At 37.0% G+C, this 20,684-nt stretch overlaps 3 protein-coding genes across 5 annotated transcripts in view; 1 reads left to right on the top strand and 2 right to left on the bottom strand.

Annotated features, from left to right (window-relative positions):
* Positions 1-398: 398 nt before the first annotated feature.
* On the bottom strand, positions 399-8,832 carry LOC140777822 (O-fucosyltransferase 15-like). Its single transcript, XM_073122204.1, has 10 exons — positions 8,298-8,832; positions 7,218-7,307; positions 7,021-7,120; positions 6,775-6,836; positions 5,692-5,780; positions 4,548-4,668; positions 4,334-4,477; positions 2,419-2,747; positions 2,042-2,282; positions 399-1,242 (listed from the first exon to the last, which is right to left on the bottom strand). Exons 1-10 carry the CDS (start codon positions 8,736-8,738, stop codon positions 934-936), a joined length of 1,926 nt encoding a protein of 641 aa, XP_072978305.1. The 5' UTR covers positions 8,739-8,832; the 3' UTR covers positions 399-933.
* Positions 8,833-10,321: 1,489 nt separating this feature from the next.
* Positions 10,322-14,363, top strand: LOC140777506 (protein NRT1/ PTR FAMILY 5.8-like). 3 transcript variants are annotated; one of them, XM_073121664.1, is made up of 6 exons: positions 10,338-10,484; positions 10,773-11,345; positions 11,434-11,536; positions 11,673-11,890; positions 12,546-13,036; positions 13,132-14,363. In XM_073121664.1, exons 3-6 carry the CDS (start codon positions 11,482-11,484, stop codon positions 13,961-13,963), a joined length of 1,596 nt encoding a protein of 531 aa, XP_072977765.1. In that variant the 5' UTR covers positions 10,338-10,484; positions 10,773-11,345; positions 11,434-11,481; the 3' UTR covers positions 13,964-14,363. The 3 variants fall into 3 exon arrangements, with proteins under 3 accessions (XP_072977766.1, XP_072977764.1, XP_072977765.1); XM_073121665.1 differs by having other exon boundaries at positions 10,322-11,345; positions 11,673-11,815; XM_073121663.1 differs by having other exon boundaries at positions 10,323-11,345.
* A 1,187-nt stretch (positions 14,364-15,550) lies between these two features.
* LOC140777504 (alpha-N-acetylglucosaminidase-like) overlaps positions 15,551-20,684 on the bottom strand; it is a 34,117-nt gene continuing 28,983 nt past the window's right edge. The window contains exons 15-19 of the mRNA XM_073121662.1: positions 19,980-20,090; positions 16,674-16,918; positions 16,228-16,465; positions 16,058-16,136; positions 15,551-15,988 (exon numbers count right to left, since the gene is read on the bottom strand). Of these exons, the coding sequence (XP_072977763.1) occupies positions 15,693-15,988; positions 16,058-16,136; positions 16,228-16,465; positions 16,674-16,918; positions 19,980-20,090 (969 nt within the window). The 3' untranslated portion in view covers positions 15,551-15,692. The remainder of the gene's footprint in view (positions 15,989-16,057; positions 16,137-16,227; positions 16,466-16,673; positions 16,919-19,979; positions 20,091-20,684) is intronic.

The raw sequence follows: 20,684 nt of genomic DNA on the forward strand, positions 1-20,684 counted from the left end.
TGTTCTTTAATTTCTTTTTTGGACAAATTTGTCCAGAATCATTTGGAACAGAGATCCAGAGAAAAATTTAACTAAATTGTTGGAGGTTGAAATAGGAAATATACTCCTATGATGCATATCCAAGTTGGTAGGGGGTTTCTTTCTTTCTTTCCTGTCGCTAATTATTATACCTAATCCAATATCCGCGTGCATATCCAGTTGCAGGTATTGAAGCTCAAGTTTAATCTGCAATTCATCAGACAGGCATAGCTTTTCAATTAATTAAGACTGACGTCTTTTTTCTAGACGTTTTCTTACTAAAACAATGGAGGATTAGTTAGATCTAAGAATCATAATTAAATCAAAAGTAAATTGCTTCAGTTACCTTGATTTAAGGACCTTCAGATTCTGATGGCAAGGAAAGGAAAGGACGATTTATTACACTGGAATGTGAGGTTTCATAAGGTATACTTCTCAATCACTTTCAATTTGCATGCAATCTTGTATCACATACTTCAACAAAACACCAGAATAACATCCAGGTAACAACAATGGATAAACACAAAGGAATGAATCAGTACGCCTTAAATAAATCTATACAAATCTACTTTTTAGAAGTAAAAGCCGCCTGTAGGGTAACCTCATGATACCCTTCTTCCAGTAAATTTCACTTGCTGCTAAAATAATCTTGTTCAACCTAAAAATTTACTGCATTCTTCCATCAAAAATTGCATACCAGTGGTCCAGGAAAATTGAGAAACATGGAGATCTGATCCAAGGCAAGACATCTTTCAACTTTTATATATCAGCAATTAATTTAGGCTACCCAAAGTTGTCTTAAGTCTGCATTTTCTGATGAGGGATTCAGTTTCCTTCACTCCATGTTCTACTGGATGGATTACTGTGATCAACTTTGGTGACCCTGACACATTATTAAAGGAAAAATAAACCTAGCTATTCAATCCTGCACATGCATTCAGGACATCGTGGATGTCTGTATATACTCCTTGCAATTGGCCTTTCATGAACCTGCTTAGTCTGTCTTATTGTCTTCCTCACTCTATCCTCAAACTCCTTCCACTCTATTGTACCATTCTTTGAGAAGATACTTGCTAGCCGACGCTTGTTTGGCCTAATTGTTGGAAGTTTTCCACCACCGTAATACATACGATATCCCGAAACAAGAGATGATAACTGGCTCCCTGAATCTGTCATAGCAAATGCATCGGCAGCAGCACACATGATGAAGTCCAAGGCAGCTAACTGCAAAGAACAACTGACATGAGAATTCACCATACTTGTCTGCTAAATTGAATGTCATTTTCTCACCCCCACCTCTTAACAAAAGAAAAAAGAGTGAGATGATGTCTCAAATAATGTCCAACATCTGAATTCTAAGGTTTGTTAAACTGATATATTAGTTATTTTATCTTTGTTTTGATTGAAGTTCAATTAAATTAACAAAGCTGAGCTTGTTTACTCTGCCAATAATCATACATGAAAGCTGGTGAAACATAGAACTACAAGTATTAACAACCAACTGGTGAAAGAGAAAGCATAAATTTTTACTAGCTATTAAATTCATAAATTATTACTAGCTATTAAATTCATAAATTTTTACTAGCTATTAAATTCAAAATTTTATAAGATGAACCTATCACTTGGTGTGTATGTGTATGTCTGAGTGCCATTAAATTTTGGATGTCAGTGCGCTTTATGATATTATTTTAACTCTGTATCTTAAGCATACATGTCTTAATGCATCCAATAAGATGAATTAGTAAATCAGATATCCAGAAATATTACTCTAATAACCAAGAAACAGTTCTTAAGAAGAGTAAAGCACAATGAGTACTTCTTGCTGAAAGTTTTTGAAGTTATATATTACCTATATGGATATATCCACTTGTGTATATTACACAAGCATTCATATGCACATATATTAGATGGATACGTCATCACCTGCGTGCTCCTATATATTTGCATAAATAACAGGCAAGTATATGCAATCTTTAAAGGTTAACTACTTAAAATAACAATGTTTAGATATCAGTCAATTTACCTGAGATGAATAATTTCGGAAGGGTTCAATTTCAGATGAAGAAAGAAGACTTTCTTTAGTTGCTATATTTGGATACAAACGACTTATAGCCGCCATTCTCAACTTTCCTCCATATATTTCGGCACCTGCAATATATATGCGTGTGCTACGTTTGAAACCAAGGGCAGCAAGCATAAGTACTGATTCTTCAGGTGTCAGAGGACATTTGCCTTCAGATCTCAAAAATCCAGCCGAAGGCACCCTGAATTAATAGGAAAAATAGTCAAAGTTTTAAGGCAATAGTCATTCAAGACATAAAAAGTGCACACATGTACTAAGATACAATGACATAAATACTGCCGCAGTCAATAAAGTTTAAATTTGATTATCATTCATACTTTGTGCTCTTCCTAAGAAGTGTCAATGCAGGAAAGTGGACAGCTCGGAATGCTTCTAACTCTTCTTCTTCATCCTTGCCACCACCAAAATAACACATTGAGTATGCCGCCATGTCAATTTCAAACCTGAGGTGCAAAGCTAAGTATTTTGCAGGAACCATCTTTTTCCCATCCAGAACTGCTTTATCTGTAAATTGACCAAGGAGATTATGTTCCAAAGGTGTTGAATATGGCCTATGATGTTGCATCCTCCGTACAAGCAAAGCACCAGTTTCTTGTATTTTATGAACAAATCGGAGAGCATGAAAGTTGCATCTGCACCGCAGCCTCTGAATATTCCTTTTGTTAGAAATATGTGCAAGAAGCATGTTGTCACATATGAGAACGTAGTCGAGTTCCAAAGCAAATTACCATTAACCATTTATCAGCAATTTGTTTCTAATAAACAAATGTAACTAAAGCACCTGCCACTAATGGATTACAGCTTCCATTGTATAACTGATAACTCCTTAAAACTAGGGAGGAGATTAGAACGATAGTTCTTTCTTTGTCTGATCAAAGAAAAAGATGAGTATCTCTTATGGACACTGTAGGTTGGTAAAGTTTGCAGCATCCTTGGGAGTTGGGACTACATGTAGACTTGCATTTATTGCTACCCCAAACACAATTAATGAAAGTCTACCTTCTATTGGGTGGTGAAATTTTTTCAGAAAGAATAAAGCCAGAGATAGCATATAAACTTCATTTTGTTATGTGGATTTGAAGGCCCACCAGAATATTAAAGTGATTCCCATGTGCCAACATATTCACCATGGATTTGATACTTTTATTTGAGAACAAAAATAACTACTTTAAGAGATCATTGTGAAAAAAAAGAAAAGAGAACACTGTGTCAAATGGATTTAATTATATACTTCTTTGCCAAACTCAAATCTTTATGGAGGTATAAGAGTGAAACATGGAGTTATTCCTTTATCCTAGTACATATCTAATAGTGCAAATATCCTTATGCCTCAGTAGTTCATCTAAATGGCGCAATAACATAAGCTCGTCCAAAAATACATAAGGGATACTGCAGCACCTAATATACTTCGCAGGAGTTGGTCAGTACAGTCATCTTACTCCGATAAACCACAATGTAGATGATGGCACATGGAACTCTTGGTATTCCTAGTACCAAGAGGAAGTAGGTAGAATTTGTGTAACGGTGGCATTTCTAGATTTGCTTCTTATTAAATGTTAATGTTATGTCTACCCAGATGAAAAAGATAAAAGCCTAGAAAGAGCTTTTACCATATATGTCAACCATTTATGCAACAACATCCTTTCGGATGATGACTTAAAAAGAGCAATTGGCAAGGTTGTTTCCACCTGTTAGTCAGATTCCACAACATGAAGAACACCAAGATTTACTCCCCTGCTATGAATTGGCATTTCACATAAGGGGTTAACAACCTTCAAACTCATCCTGATGATCAAGAAACATGACGAAACACAATAATTTTGGTTGATCAACCTACTTCCAGAGAGATAACCGCTCCACAAAACCACCAACAAACAAACATAAAAAGAGAAGAAAATTATCAGAACCTTGTCCCTAATCCGACATTCTAGCCAGGTCTTTTGCACCATTCCATTCTATCTATGGAATGCCCTCAATAAAATCATTCCCTCTGCAAAGCCCAGGGAATCTCTGTGATATGACCATGAAAATAAAACTTAAAATTGGGTCCATTAAAAAGTTTAAATTAGAAAGTTTGTTAGCATTTTTGTGCCTGTGGTGGAAATGACAGGATTGCTAGATAAGTTCTTAAACACCAATAATTGCGTCTGCAATTTCAACCATATTAGCATAGCAGGTCAAAAGTGTAATTGCTCAGATAGACTTCAGCAAGCATTATAAACTTTAGCATACCTGCAGCTCAAATGGTATGGGGTCAAAAGCTAGCCGATTTCCAAACCCAACAAAATGAATGACCCTATTTTTCAGTAGGATTGGCATCACCTTTTTCACATAGAAACTTGGTTTTGACTCTTTCATGACCTCAGCATCAGTCACCTGATAACCAATTCATAAAGTCAAATTTAGCTTATTATTTATTTAAGACATCTTTGAGATATACACTTACGAGGCTACTCATTGCCTCCAAGTCTAATGATTGTAGTTCCACAGGAAGCTCCTTCACAATCGGAATATCAGCTTTCAAGTCATTGATAAAATGTTCCTCCTGATATATATCGCTGAACTGGCTAGAAATAGAACTGAATGATGTTATTTTCTCTAACTTTTTATCACATATTGCAGTCTATTTTTGAGCGAGAGCATCGTAGCAACACAATAGATAATTAAGATGGAACCATATGCTAGTCAGGAACTATAATGAATTGTTAGAAGTTTATATCACTGACTGTAAGCTCGTACCAGAGAAGCTATTACTAATATCCTTCGACTCCAACTCTGATTATGAATAACTTAATGCACTATCCAGCTTTCACATGGTGGAAAATCTATTAGCTTAATGTACAACAAAACTTAATGCCAGAAAAATTCATATATAAATAATCAGGCAATAGATATATTCACCGGTGTTACAAAGTAGCAAACTGAAGCAGATATATGAACGTAGTAAAGAAAGTGTCAGCGAACAAAAAAATTAGTAGATTGAAAGTGATATAACTTTATCATAAATACTGTAGAAATCCAGACGGCATTATATTTCACACATCTTTCCTTCTAATTCAATATCTTTTTGGCATTTCAAAGCTGACAATTTATTGCAGCTTATTGCTGAGAATGTAGTAATACATATACCTGCCAGTAAAGTGCAAACACCTTATAGCAAACATTTTATGTGTTGCTCATGGATTCACAAAATTGCAGTGAAATAATTATGATTTTCACGCAAATATACTGCATCCTCGGAGAACAAGATTATTGAATACATGGTGTCTTCTCTGTGTTGAGGCATCTATCATTTGTTAAAATGAATATAACACTGGAAAGTTGTTTCGCCCATAAAAATCAAAATTTGATTACTGAGTTTACATCTACTAAACTAATTGTCATTTAATTTACATTTAATTGCATTCCAACATGCCACTGAAATAATAACAAACTTCTAGTTTGGTTTTCTAGGAGATTGGGGCAACATACCAGCACGTGACATTTCTAATATGGTTGCTAAAGTAACAAATTGCTAACTATAAAAATTGAAAATAAGCCTCTACAGAATGAAAGAATAAACTGAACACATTACAAGGAAACATGCATACCTTGTATCCCTCCAGACACTATTGTACAAAAATTTTGGGACGACAAGGGTTGCATTGAGCAAACGAGTAATAGCAACAGCATTGCAGATCTGTTAAAGTCAAAACAATGACAAAGTTATAAGGCATGAACTGGTAGAGATCAAAGGTCAAAACCCAAAATAATTTTTTTTTTTCAGTTTCAGGAAACTAAAACGGAGAGAAGGTTTATATTTCCGTTCAATATAGTTATCGAGGTTGCTACAACGCAAAATATGATTACATCAAAAAGGGTCTAGCTGATACAGATGATTTTCAGCAATTTTAAGCTACTCAAGAAATTCATTGACTAATAAAGAATTTTTATATCGTCTATTTACAGCTTTGCAAACCTCACTGATTAGTATCTAGAGTCGTCTACCATGACTCCAACATCCACTTTCAAAATCTATTATCATGTAAGACTAATCTAAGCCCGAATAATTGAATAAATGCTAATACACAAAAAGGAAAAGAAAATTTATTCAAATATCAAGTAATGCAAAATTATTCTCTTTTCCCTTGGCAAACTTTTGCAACTAGCTATCAACCTAAGATCAACTCTCCGGAGACTTGCCCTAACTCCTAACTGCTAACACGAAGAAAGCAAAATCTATGTACTAGTCAAAATGTGTATATTATATACCTTGTTATCCTTGTACATAACCAGGCACTAGAAACTCTAACTATTGCTCATCAATATTTTGATTAGCCTATTTAAAGAAGGAAATGCACTTATAGGAATCAAAACATATTCAGATTACTAAAAATTAAAAGGAATCTCCCCCAAACAACAAATATATTACTATATAAGATTCTAAAATCAAAATTAAGATTGCATTGTTAGCAGCATGAAGCAAATCACTGTGGAAAATAAGTAGATATATATTCAAAGTGCAAATTCTTAGAAGAGGCCAAGATAGATAGTCCATAATTTGACAATTTGACATTCTTCATAAGTGATAAAGAAGAATATAATCAGGGCTATATAATACTAGGCACTGTACGATCACCAGTAGCAAAAGAGAACATCATAGCAGTAGGACTTCTTCCAGGATAAATGCTTACAGCCACTCGCTGCTGGTTTATGCCTCCATTTGCACTTATTATGATGTAACCATTCTTTCCCTCTACATAAAAAAATAAAAGCAAAGAGGAAAAGAACTCAACATTAGGGATGAAAAATAACTGGGTTTAGTTGCCTTAACAAAGTGTCAAAGAATTGACATGTTCAGCCAACAATCACCAAGTGTGGAAGATATATGTCTTACATATGTACCTATGGAATAGCAAAGAATATAAAACTGACGTTACCACTAGCTTCCCAATTTCGTTGGTCAGCACAAGGCTTCCATGAAACAGCAGAATCTAAGGGTTCCTCCCATAGATCTTGAGGCTCTGGCCTGCTCTCTGCCTATGTATTTTTATATCATCGGTAATGAAAACACAAAATCAAAATGAAGAGATATGTGGACTACATAGAGGCATCTCTTATAAATTGAGAATCTTACCTCTGCTAATGCATGTGCTGCCAAAGCAAGTAGTCTGGTGAACATGACTCTATGAACTCTTTTCCTTTTCCCATTACTACTCCCATTGTCCTTCAAGCATTTGAATAAATAAAAACATGAGTCAGGTAAGAAACTATTGCAACACAATAAACAAATTGTACAAAAGCTGGTAACTTTAAATGAGGTGGAATTGGAAAAGGGCCACCGGACTTCTTTACAGTAAAAAATACGGCAATAATAGAGTTTAAGACTGTTATGTCATAGAAGATAGAGGTTGTGTCATTATGTTCCAACCCGGATGGAACTTGTTAAAGAAAGCAGCCCAAACTAGATAATTTTGGCAGCCAGCTGGACGGGAAAACAGAAAAGAAAAGCAACTGAAAACCAGAATAATATGCTGCTTGGTGGCTATGCTAACATCCTATGTCCAAGGAACAACAGAAGGAACTCTACGATGGTGAATAAGTACAAGAGTTTTTTGGAATCCTAGCTTTATATATCTTCAATAGCTGCAAATTAAGATCTCTATCACACAAGCAGACACATGAATCCATGATCTAGAGTAAATTATATCGATATAAATTTTACCTCTCAAGTGTGACAAAGAAGAGCCCTAGCACCCAAGCCGGTGTGTTCAAGTTGAATAAATTGATTTAACAGGAGCTCCGAAAATTGCAAATTTGAGTTTTTCTAGTCTTTTGCAACATAGTTCACCCATATCTCTATTTAAGTCTTGTTTTCATCTTCCTTGCGCCTTAACAACCCCGATGCGGTAACTCCTTCCAAGCGCAGCCTATATTTTATTCTTTCATATCTTATCCTCATTTAGCCTACATACTATAATTTGTCATTCCATCTTCTAATGATACCTCCTAGATCCCAAAATTCTCATTTCTACGTATGGTGTGCATCACAATTACTAGCCTGCGTGAGGAGTGAACTAAAGAGAGAAGAAGATGAAGAAGTAAACAGCGACTAATGAGAGTGTCATAAAAAAGAATAACACAGTATTTGAAACAATGCACATACTATTCCAAATTACTAAAATATAAATATATCGTAAAATCCCACGAAACCAACCAGATAAGTTTGCGCTGTCGCCGTCCTGTTCAAGAGCGCGGAGTCTTTGCCGCTAGGGCGCAAGGCCGGATCTTGAAGCCGCGAGAACATCCACCAGTTCATGAGGAAGAAGAATGCGACCACTCCGGACCACATCAAGATCCCCCTCGTCCTCCTCCTACCCTGCGATCCCTTCTTCCTCCTCCCCAAATGCTTCGGCCTCAGCGACCTCAGAGATCCGTATAAACCCCCGGGCGAGGGGAAGAGCGGATTAGATCGCGACGGCGAGGGGGATCCAAAGGAGACGGGGCGAGGGGAGCTCGGGCGGCTTCTCGGCGTGGTGGAGTGGGATCGAGAGTGGAAGATGGAAGACCTCGAAGAGGAGTCGAGGGGTTCGTCTTCCAGTTGTAGGAGGGATTCGAAGGTGGAGGACGGAGGTGGAGAGGAGTCGTCGGAAGCCATGGGAAGTACACTTCGGGACTTGGCTTCCGCCTTCCCAGTTCCAGTTTCCAGCTCGGGGTTTCTTTGACCAATTACCGACTAGCCGAGAGGAGACTTCGACGTCCAGTCCGGGCTACAATTTTATGGACTTAGGCCGGACCGGCCTCTAAACTTTCCAACTCCAAGGCCCACACCCAAGCCCAATGAAGGCCCCAAGACCAATTACCGAGTCCAAGGCCCAAGACCAATCAAGGCCCAAGACCAATTACGACTCCAAGGCCCAAGATCAATTGCCGAGTCCAAGGCCCAAGCCCAATTAAGGCCCATTACCAATTACCGAGTCCAAGGCCCAAGCCCACTTAAGGCCCAGTACCAATTACCGAGTCCAAGGCCCAAGCTCAATTAAGGCCCATTACCAATTACCGAGTCCAAGGCCCAAGCCCACTTAAGGCCCAGTACCAATTACCGAGTCCAAGGCCCAAGCCCAATCAAGCCTCAGGCCTAGTTTTTATTTGTGTTGCATTTTTATGAGAAATTTTACAAAGAAAAAGAAAAATACTCTACATTTTAATTTTTAGATAAATTTATCATAAACATCTACCTGTTTTCTATTATTATTATTATTATTATTATTATTCACAACTTATGATATTTATTATTCGATCCCTGTATTTTATTTTTAATATCTCAAAAAACCCTTAATTAAAAATTAAAATACCCCCTCATCTAGCTTAAAATCTAGTCTTTCATTTATTATTGTCTTAATCTAAGAGGATTTATTTGACTGGCTTTTACTCTCCCAATTTTCCTCATTTTCCTCATTCAGGAGTTGCTCTCTGACCTGTAGAATATGAACCTTGAGTCCACGGCATTAATAAGGTCATTGTACATTTATAGTGATTTGAACTTATTATATGGTAATTAATTGTTAAACCGACCCTTGTATTTTGTTTGTATTGAGATTTGCAACACCATGCTTATATTATACATAATCGCCATAATACTTCTGCTTAAGTTAACTTAATAGTATCATTATCTCCTCGGATAGACAACTATACTGAGGGGCAACACATAATAATATGATATCTTTAGTTTTCGAGTTGCCAGAAGTATATCAGAACTCCAATTCTTGCCATCCCCAGTTATCTTAATATGGATGAAGAAGAAGTTGTGATTGCTTAATAGTGGGAAGATTAATTGGTTCTTTACCAATCTGTCAGAAAATCTTTTGGATCATGACAAATGCATGGATGCTTGATGTCCTTTAAAATCTATAATCTATTCATTGAAAGCTTTGGATAAAGGGGTTCATGACAAGGGCATGCAAGCATAATGCTTTTTCTCCAGACAAATATCTTATCTTGCTTGAGTTCTTCCTAAACTTTTACAATTTAATTGCAGTGTTTTCTTTTTCAATTGTCAAGATTGAACTTTTGAAAATGAAGTGTGTATATATATTTTTTATAATCAATGCATATATTTTACTATAATAAATACAAACAATGTATATATATATATATATTAATTAAAAAAAGATATAATTAAATTGCAAAAGGCAACTTAAGTGTACTATTAAAAGAGAAAAAATAGTACAAAGAAAGCTGCTTGCAGAGAGAGTGTAGTCCACCTCGGCAAACTACAGGGCTGGGAGAAAGAATGAGCACATCTTGTGCTCATTCTCTTTATCTTTGCCTGTCTACTATCTTCCTGCTCAAATTGGTGTCCACCTAGATTAGCATTGAAAACTTATCCTTTTGCTCTGCAAAGGCATAGTGCTCCACTTTATAGATTTCCAAGTTTCTCTTCTTTCTTTGGTGCTTAAATGGTGTTTCTTTTCTATTCGGTCTTGCAGCTTCTTTTTTTAACTATTATTTTTAATCCATACTTTTCTTCAGAATATGCTACGAATCTTGCAGTTTTGTAGGTGATGTGAGACATATATAATATGAAGTAACTCACTATATTTATATTCTGCTATAGATTTAAGACATATTATAAAGATTTCCAATCTTCTTTACTCAGCTAAGGCAAGCATTTATCATTCTCTTTACGTAGATCACTGGATAAGATGCGGCAATAAGAAGTGCTTCTTTCCGAGCTTTTCTGTCATCAGTTATGCTTGGTCTCAGGAAGCATCTCTTCTACTGTCCATTTGTACAATTTTAAAACAAGAATATGGTATGGTAATTTAATTCCACTATGTAGTTTGATTGTTTAACCAAAAGAGTTCTTCTGCAAGTGCCCTCCAAGAATCACACAGGAGGATCCTTTGTGGGTCCAGAAGCTAGCGTTTGGCAAGGATTCTTCGATAAGATCCCTGAAGCCCAGGGAAAAAGAGAGCATATGTACATGTCTCTTGCTATTAATATAATGTTAGAGCTAATCAAATTCCTTTACGTAAGCGATGTTTAGATACCAGAAACCAAAAGGAGAGCCTTTCGTTTTCAGAAGAGAAACAGAATAGCATTGTTAGCTATAGTTAGGACAAAAATTAGCTAATAAACAAGTTCTTGCGATGGCTCATCAGAGTCCACTAAGGGAAAGATGCACTTGTGATATGGAAAGTGGTTCGATGGTAGCTCCACAATGAGAACATACTAGTGAAAGCATCACGCTGGAGATTGGAAGGTATTGTATTGGTTAAGTTTTCTGTTTTTAATTCCTGATCTGATTCATAAAAAGAGGGGTAGTGAGCTGAATAATCTTAGACTTGCAGGTTATGAAACAGTCGTGAAATCCTTGAATCTCTCTACTTGTCCTCCTCATGGCTGTGGAAAAGAAACCAACAGGCCTAAGTAGATCATGCATTCTTATCATTGGTAATGCTTCTTTCATATCTCTCTCTTGTGCAATAGAATGTCAAAAGGCATCATTCTTTGTCTTGGATTTGTTGTTAGTTGTGGTAATCAAATGCCAAAGAAGTAACACTAATCTAAAGTTATTCATCTGATGCAGTGGTGGCTAGTGCAGAAAGATTTGCATATAAGGGAGTGGCTTCCAACTTGGTTACTTATCTCACAGATGTTGTGAAGATGAGCACGTCTTCGGCTGCGAAGAGTGTTAGCGCTTGGAATGGTGTCACTTCCATGCTTCCTCTTGTAAGCGCGATATTTGCTGATTCTTACTGGGATCGCTATTCCACCATAATGGCATCTTCCTTTCTATATGTCGTGGTATATTTCTTGATGAACCAATTTGAGATTATTCCTAGCAGAATTACTTTTTGATGGCAAACTTTGTTTAACGTAATAATACAAATGCTTCTATGACTGCATGAATACTGCAAATCTGATGAACTGTTGTAATTGTTCTCAAGCATGAGATTTTGGAACTTCAATCCATTTAGGTGATGATTTGGAGTGTGATGACAAACCATTTTTCAATCTCTTTTTTTTCCCCTGGAAGGATGAACTAAACAGAATCCAAGCTCGAAATATGGTCGACTTTTTTTTTACTCCTGACATGTATCCCAATTTTATATCATAGTCCGTTTTTTTCAAATCAAGTGCAGAAGAATATATAAATGTTTATGATCTCTTTGCTCGTTTCTTCTGCTAGATATGACTATATGAGATTAAGTGGGATGAAGTTTCTGCACTGTTGTACCTGATTACAAAGTGTATCAGCATTTTCTTTGGGCTTTGGTCAATAGAGACATACATAAATAAAGAGTTGAATATTTTTCACAAGCAACCAAGGACTAAATATATGAGTTTTACTCCTGTTACTGCAATTTATACTCTATCAGGCTACATAAAAAACATTTCAATCACCATGTTCATATCAACAATTGCTCTCTCTATAACTAGTTTTCTTTCTTCCTATCAGGGCCTTGTGGGACTAACTTCTTGGGCTTTACTTCATTCATGGATGCCATGCTCTTCATTGTTTCTTCCCCTCTACTTAATCTCCATAGGGCAGGGTGGATACAATCCATCCTTGCAAGCATTTGGAGCAGACCAATTGGAGCTCGAAGACGACTTGCCTTGCGGCAAAGGGGAAGAGCAAACGAAGACCAAGAGTTTATTCTTCCAATGGTGGTACTTTGGTATATGCACTGGCAGTCTGTTGGGGAACTCTATCATGTCTTATATCCAAGATACAGTTGGCTGGGGACTAGGATTTGGCATCCCCACTGGTGTGATGGCATTGTCTGTGGCATCCTTCTTGTGTGGAACTCGTTTTTATGTGCACAAACAACTCAGGATCCATAATGAGCACACAGAGAGCACCATCCAAGCCCTCAAGGATGCTGTCAGAAATATTATGACGCGAAAGGTCCGCTTGCCATCAAGAGATGAGGATGCTATGGAGCTTGAGTGAGCTCTCTGGAATGAAAAAAAGTTATAGTTAACAAGCTTCTAATAGTTCTACTTGAAATTAATCTACTAGTTTTGCTCTTGCTTATATGCAGGTTACAAGAGGAGAAGCCTCTTAGAGATGACTTCAATGATTTAATTGGCGTTGATGGTAACTTCATCAATGTTGATGAGCCGCCTGGAGTCGCCAAAACAATATTGAGGCTTTTGCCAATTTGGACAATGCTCTTAATGTTTGCAGTCATCTTTCAGCAACCAGCAACTTTCTTCACAAAGCAAGGCATGACAATGGACCATACCATTGGGAGAAGCTTTGTGGTCCCTCCAGCTACACTTCAAAGCGCGATTACTATTTCGATAATAATGCTGATGCCTCTGTATGATAAGCTCATTATACCGTTCTTGCGTGTTCTTACTCGAGATGAGAAGGGAATTACTGTGCTCCAACGGATTGGTATAGGTATGATTCTGTCGATCGTAGCCATGGTTGTTGCGGCGGTAGTTGAATCAACAAGGCTTGATATAATTCGGAAAGAAGAATCCTTTGAACCGCTGTTGCCAAAGACACAACTGAGCATCTTCTGGTTGCTGCCTCAGTACATTCTTTTGGGGATTTCTGATGTCTTCACAGTTGTTGGAATGCAAGAATTCTTTTACACCCAAGTGCCTAGCACAATGAGAACCATCGGCATAGCGCTCTACCTAAGTGTCTTCGGCGTGGGAAGCTTTGTTAGTGCTCTGATGATCTCAGTTGTGGAGATGATCACAGGTAAATATGGCAAAGAACACAGTTGGTTCTCTGATGATCCAAGGGAATCTCGGCTTGATAACTACTATTGGTTTCTGGCTCTGCTAGGCTCTATCAGTTTTCTGATCTTTGCATACTTGCGTAGATTTTATGATAGTGTGAATGATGAAGCAAGATGACACCCAATGCATTAATTCAGCTCAAGTTCAATCCAATCTGTACAGTGCTCTGGATCACTAGAAAGTGAATCTGTACAGTATCCGATCGTCCAGTAAAGTTGCAAGTCCTCTGAATCAGTATTGATACAAATCTCTCAGTACAACATGCTGGATCATACTTCCATGCCAGAGTTGAATTGTTATTTCTGCTCTCCAAGGAAGACTGTCAAGGAAAAGTTGCAATCTCTTTCGAATAAAGCAGAAGGAATCTATTTAGATGGATGGTAATCTCTTTCGAATAGACCAATGAGTATTAGGATAAATAGCTCAACAGTTATTCCAGTTGTAACAAGAACTAGAGAGTACTGTGCTCTATAATTATTTCACAGAAACAATACATAAAGCTGAAATGCTGATGCAACTTATCCACAAACATTTACATCACGACCAGTTATTCACATAATCTATACTTCTATATTCATCTACATAACGTGAAAAGAATCAATCAACACAGAACTAGATATGAAACAGCCCAAAAGATAATAAAACTAATCAAGACACCTAGCAATTTCTATTAATTTTTTTCACACACACAAACAACAAAGAAGAAAAACAAAAGAGAACTAACAGAGGACATGCTCTGCTACTTCCGGGTCTTCTTCCGATACTTCTCCTTGATCCACTGGAGGCCATTAGTAGTACCTTCCTTCACCTTCTTAATTCCAGTGGAAGCAATAGCCTTGGTCTTATCCATGGCCCTCGTCTTATCATGACTGGTCTTCTTCCCCGACACCGGCATGGGATCGCCGCTGTAGTCCCATTGATCTGCCCACGACGTACCAACCGAGCTGCTCCTCTCCATTAACGAGAAAGCTAGCTTACTTCTAGTTGAGCTTTCTTTCCAATTAAACGTTAGACGTTATGCTCGTTTACAACTATCCAGACAGGAGATAGCCAGGAGGGTACCTTATAGAGAGATGAGGCTAGAGGGGTTCGTCGTAGATGCGCGTACTTTGACGAGAGGAAGAGTTGGAATAGAGAATAGAGGTGATAACGAAGTACGATCAATTTGAAGGTAAAGATGATCTTTTGCTATGCGTATATTAAATGTTTTGATTCGCTCATTGCTTGCGCTATCTATGTTGGACCACTGAACACCATAAGGAAAAGTCTACATACCAACACATAGGATGCGGTCAGCAAACTAACAAATAAGTAGTTAATATCTAAATCCTTTCCTTTTCTTTTCTTCTGGCTAAAAAATTGGGTTAATAGAGCCAAAAGTTATTTGCTTTGACCATCCTTCGAATAGGGATAACAAAGGAAACCTTTGTTGACTTCTTTAAAATCCTAATTTTACTCTCATGACAATAAGAAAACTAACATATGCGTGTGTTTGGTGGACTTTCGAGGTTGCTTCTGGAAAAAAAAAAATTCTCCCTACTCGACTAGATATCCTGTCATGTCTGACCATCATTTATCGCGCTCAGCTATTCTAGAAGGCCTAGAAGCTTCTAGAGTTCTGCCCGAGGACGAAGAACCTCCAGAGAAGCGATATGGTGAAGGATTTCTCAGCTGTCTTCTTTGGAAAAAGCAACCTGTTTGACATAGAAGAAACGCCATTGAAGTAGCATTTTTTTTTCAATACGGCAAGAAGGATATCAAAACTCACTGTACGAAACTACAATCTACAACAATGTGTCAAGTATAATCTGATAGAAAGACATGATGATTCATGAAAATATGGAGCCTAGATGTCTGCAGATCTAGCAGTGAAGTCTACTATCTCGTATTCTGGGCGTGAGTCAGCATTACGCAAGTACTTGTCATACAACCATCTCGAGATGTTTAAAGCATCACCAGTGGCTTTAATTGTGAAGATATTCCTACTGCTCTGCCATTTATTGGTAAGATGAATCCACTCTCTCCGCCAATCCTCTAATGGGAAGCTCTCCCCTTTCACCATGCTTTCGAGCAGGTATTTGAAGTAAACAGCTGCCCGTGGCCCGTAATAGTCTTGTAGAAGACCACTCCAGTACTTGTTTCCTGCAGTGCAACTTGTTATTAATAGTATTGCACCAAAATGAGTATCAAACTGTGAAATATAGCACCCACCGTAATCACGTAATAGACTTGCTTCTGTCTCTGTATTGTCAAACCACATTGTTATTTGAGTTCTTGCATTCCACTCAAACTGCAAAATGTGATAATTGTAAATTAGCGATAATGCTACTAGGGTGACTTGCAAATTCTGAGGGGTCAAAGTGCACAAATAATGGCAATACCTGCTTCTCCTGTTCCAGACCTTTTGCAAGGTTCTTAGCACTCTCTAACCAAGGCCCAAGCAAAAAGCCCTCGTGGCAGGCCAAAAGCATGTCCAAGTCTCTGACAAGGTCAAGAAAGTGCTGTGTGTAGAAACTAACTTGGTTGACATCGTTGAATTTGTAGCCTTCTATTGCCTTCAAGAAAACCTGGTTTGCATACTTTGCGAGAGCTTGTCGAGTTAGATCCACAAGATCATACCTGTGGATGGCAATAAAATCCAATGTCCCAAGGCAATAAATGCACAGATGGCTGAGATGACAAGTTGTCTGAAAATAGCATACTAATGGGACAATTTTGAAATGTACAGAATGTAAATCTGAGACATGACTTATAACAAAAAAACTAATTGTAAACAAACAAATAAAACATATTTTAGAGATATGCTTGAATAAATCTTTCACCTCACCTGAAAGTGCTCTTCTCAGACATTTCATCTCCATTTTCAAGAAAAAGTTGTAATGCATGTATGACATCACTCGTTGAATACCACAGATGTGGCTGTTCATAATGATCAGACAGGTCCTTCAAGTAGTATCTTTCTGATAACTGTTGATTAGAATGAGGATACATTGCACCTTTATGTAATTTTGGCACTGCAATGATGAAAGGATTAACATCCGGAAATGCTAATATGATATCTCGGTTTTTATCCTGTTACCAAGTTTCAAATCAAAAAAGTATTGAATTAGGAACTTATTTAGATCTTCTCATAAAAAGATTATGCAACAGAGACAATCTGAAAGGCCTCCTCTAATTCACACACACACACGCACGCACACGCATACAAGCTTCGATTGAAACCTGGTAATTCAGTCATCAGTTTCACACATAATATTTCAGGCAAGTTGTTATGAAAAAGATGTGCTTCAAGGGATAAAAAAAAACAGTGAAAAAGGAAAAGTTGAGTAATTTTCAGCGGAGAATATAGAAGAGAATTGAAAGGTGATATGATAATAAATGTTTATCTTGAAGCTCACACATTAGTCAAACAGAAATGCAAATCTCTACAAATGTATAGCACACAACAGAAGATAAAATGAGTAGAATGATCAAAAGTACATAATCTTCAAATAAATAAAATATGCTAATAAGTAAGCATTAAGGAGATCATGGTCTTTAATCAAACCTATGGGCTAATTCAGCTCAAATCCCAGTCTGAGAGTGGTTAATCTCTTATAACCCTTCCTTCATATGCCAAAAATAGACTTGACAGCCTTTACATGAACATGAATTACTTCTTTGGTCAACTATTTCAAATGGAGACTCCGAGAATGGTATTGCGCTTGGAATCCAACACTATGTTGAACTAAACTACTTTAACAAGGATAATTTAAGGTTGAACTAACAAAACTAAGAAGTGGAGGCGCTAAACAGTCAAACTCATCTTTGACCTTTTGAAGATTTTCATATGCAAAGTTTGACTATTCAAGTCCCGACTCCACTCCAGATTTCTGCATTGACCAATTTTTATCTATAAATTTATTGTCATGAAGTAATAAAAGCAAGGATGGCAGTGCCACTCGACATGCCTGCGTGCGTCTGGCACGACATATAAAGCCTCTTTTTTTATTTTCCTATTTTCATCAATCATCATCAAATTAATTTTAATTTCCATACATATTTAATATTTATATCATATCATATGAGAATTATAAAATCTCTATTTATATTAAAACTATGTGAGACATTACAATAAATAATGCTATTAGTGGATGAGTTTTTAAGATTATCGACAGTATTTAATGCAATATTCTTGTATTATTTTTATGCTGACAAATGAAGTCTTTAATCATTTTCATCATACTACGTTCAACTAGAGATTAGTTTTAATTATTTGATACGATTCGGCTTTCACCGATGTCATCTTGAGCTTGGATTCACTTTAGGAGTGTTTTTGTTTTATATTTTAGTGTTTAATTTTCATTAAAATAAGTTTTCTGTAAGTTGCGTTCGAACACGGGTGGAGTGAGTTCGAACGCGGTTTGTGAACGGGGTTGTGAACGTGGGTGAAGAGAGTGCACTGTACGTTCGAACGCCCCGTTTGAACGCACTATGAATGCCTGCATCGCGTTCGCAAATCCAGAGAAGTGGGAAATAGGCGCGTTCGATCGCGCATTCGAACGTCTGCATCGCGTTCGCAAATCTAGAAAGGAGCGAACTCGGTGCGTTCGAATGCGGTCGAGTGCGTTCGAATGCGGTCGGCGAAAATTGTATTGTTAGGGTTAATTTTGAATTGTGGTTAGCCTCTAAAAGGATGTGGATGGCAACCAAAGTCATTATTGATTATTGAGAATTGAGTTTTGCCTTGCCTCCTTCTCTTCTTCGCTCCCGTTCTCTCAATCCCCGGCGACGCCGCTTCTAACCTCCCTCGACCGACCAATCATCCTAGACCCTTAGGGGCGGCCCTCTCCTCCCCCTTCTTCCAATTTATCTGACACTTGCTCTAACCCTTCCATCAACCCTAACCCTTCCACCACCACTTTTCATCGGTGCCACCCCATTAACGCTAGTCCACCTCCAACCACAATCACCTAGGATCATGTGCCTCCATCCACAGATCCAAAACAGACTACACTAACCATCGTCCACTAATCGGACGATATCTCGAGATTTCTATCTGATTCGCTTGAAACTAGATTTATTGGAAAGCTCTTTTTTAGGACTACAACATATCAAAATTTCACATCGATCCGACAGCGGAATATTTCGAGATCTTATTTCAAAGTTCCGTGCCAGATCTAGTCCAGATCAGAAAATTGGAAAAGATCGAACCTTAGCCTAAATGGGAGATCGTATCAAGCTTGGTATTAGAGCCAGGTTGTATCAAACTTGGTATTAGAGCCAGGTTGTATCATTATTGAATAATTATTAATTAATATTATGTGTTGAATAATAATTATATTCAACTATTATTTTATCTTTAATAAAATAGGTCATTTATAAAAATAATCTAAAAATAAAACACTATATAGAATTTAATACATATATTTAAATCAAAAATAAAGATTGACATACCGAAGACCCAAAAATATCTCTAAATATTCTAAATATTTTATTAAAAATATTATAGATGTGCATAGGCATGCCGACAACGGCACGGCCATCATTGATAAAAAGTGTACAACTTTGAGATAGCATATCTGGAAGGAGATCCAAACAAATGACCTTGAGTCTTTTATAGTTTGTTCCATGTGAATTCATATAAGAGATTTCTCAAATGACCACTATTGAAAAAAAAAATGTACCTCTGTTAGTGGATTCAAACTTCACGCATGCAAACATGAGGTGATCAAATATCTATGGACCACCTAAACATGAGTCAATACATCAGTTTAAGCAACTTGCTACATATTGGAAGCAGGGTTTCAGCTTCAAGAATTCTTGCATTTGAGTTGAAGAGTTTGTGATTCATTCAGTAACAGGCTAACAGCATGTAAATTTATTTAGTCTAGTGAACAGATTACTTTACACAGGATCCTCTGGTTACTTTACTTGCATGAAAGTTTGTGTGGTGATTGACTGACTTGTTTCTGATTAAGATATTTGATTAGTACATTTATTCTCCTCCTCTAGGATTCTGCATCTAACACTAGGGAATGATAGAAAAGATTAAGAAGTACAAGACAAAACTATAGAAGTAGAACTGTGTGAGAATAAATATCGAGATTGCACCTGTTATATGACAATTATATTTAGTAAATTCACAACTTACATATGCACCATCAGTGCAATTATAGAGAGTATGGTATAATATTCTCCATGCATCTTGCAATCCTTTAATATGCTTTCCATATCTCCTTGTTGCATAGACATCAACCCACATCTGAAAAGTATTAATGATATCATTAAGAAATGAAGAAAAGAAGCATGCACTTGTTTCATTATCTATGTAATTATATGTGTCCACTGTACTCCAGATTTTTTTAAGTCCGACTAGCTTGCAATGCAGCCTCACCTTGAGGTGCTTTGCTCAAATTGACAAGTACTCACACCCTCTCAAATATGTACAAGCCAAAACTCATAAAAAAGGGTAGTCCACTGATGATCAATATCACGTGATCATATTAAGATGGCAACATATGTAGTTCTTTCAAACTAATGTGATTGTTCATCTACCTCAGCATCTATATAAAAGATGAAATGCAGGAACATTACAATCTTTCTCTCCAGAAGCACAATTGCTTCTTTTTATTTTCTTTTTTTTAAATGTCACGACCCAAAAATAGGAATCACGACCGGCCATGCATCTCAATATGCTTGAGATGCACGAAGCCTTAATAATACTCTCTATCTATACGATGACGAGATAATTAAATAAAATGAGAATATGCTTTATTAAAATTTTATTACTAAAGGCAATTGGAATAAAATAAACAATGTTAATGTTTTTGAATCTCTAAAACTAAATAAAATAAAA

This window comes from Typha angustifolia, chromosome 15, assembly GCF_048772165.1.
Source record: "Typha angustifolia cultivar Huaian chromosome 15, ASM4877216v1, whole genome shotgun sequence".
In the NCBI taxonomy this organism is placed as follows: Eukaryota; Viridiplantae; Streptophyta; class Magnoliopsida; order Poales; family Typhaceae; genus Typha; species Typha angustifolia.

What these genes read in the sequence shown, in the direction of transcription:
- LOC140777822 (XM_073122204.1), bottom strand. Translation starts at nt 8,738, where the DNA reads ATGGCTTCCGACGACTCCTCTCCACCTCCGTCCTCCACCTTCGAATCC. An exon ending in CGACAGCGCAAACTTATCTG is followed by an intron (nt 7,308 to 8,297) that starts GTTGGTTTCGTG and finishes AAATGCTTGAAG; the next exon opens with GACAATGGGAGTAGTAATGG. An exon ending in CCATACCATTTGAGCTGCAG is followed by an intron (nt 2,748 to 4,333) that starts GTATGCTAAAGT and finishes AGGAATATTCAG; the next exon opens with AGGCTGCGGTGCAGATGCAA.
- LOC140777506 (XM_073121663.1), top strand. Translation starts at nt 11,482, where the DNA reads ATGGCTGTGGAAAAGAAACCAACAGGCCTAAGTAGATCATGCATTCTT. An exon ending in CTTCCTTTCTATATGTCGTG is followed by an intron (nt 11,891 to 12,545) that starts GTATATTTCTTG and finishes TCTTCCTATCAG; the next exon opens with GGCCTTGTGGGACTAACTTC. An exon ending in GAGGATGCTATGGAGCTTGA is followed by an intron (nt 13,037 to 13,131) that starts GTGAGCTCTCTG and finishes GCTTATATGCAG; the next exon opens with GTTACAAGAGGAGAAGCCTC.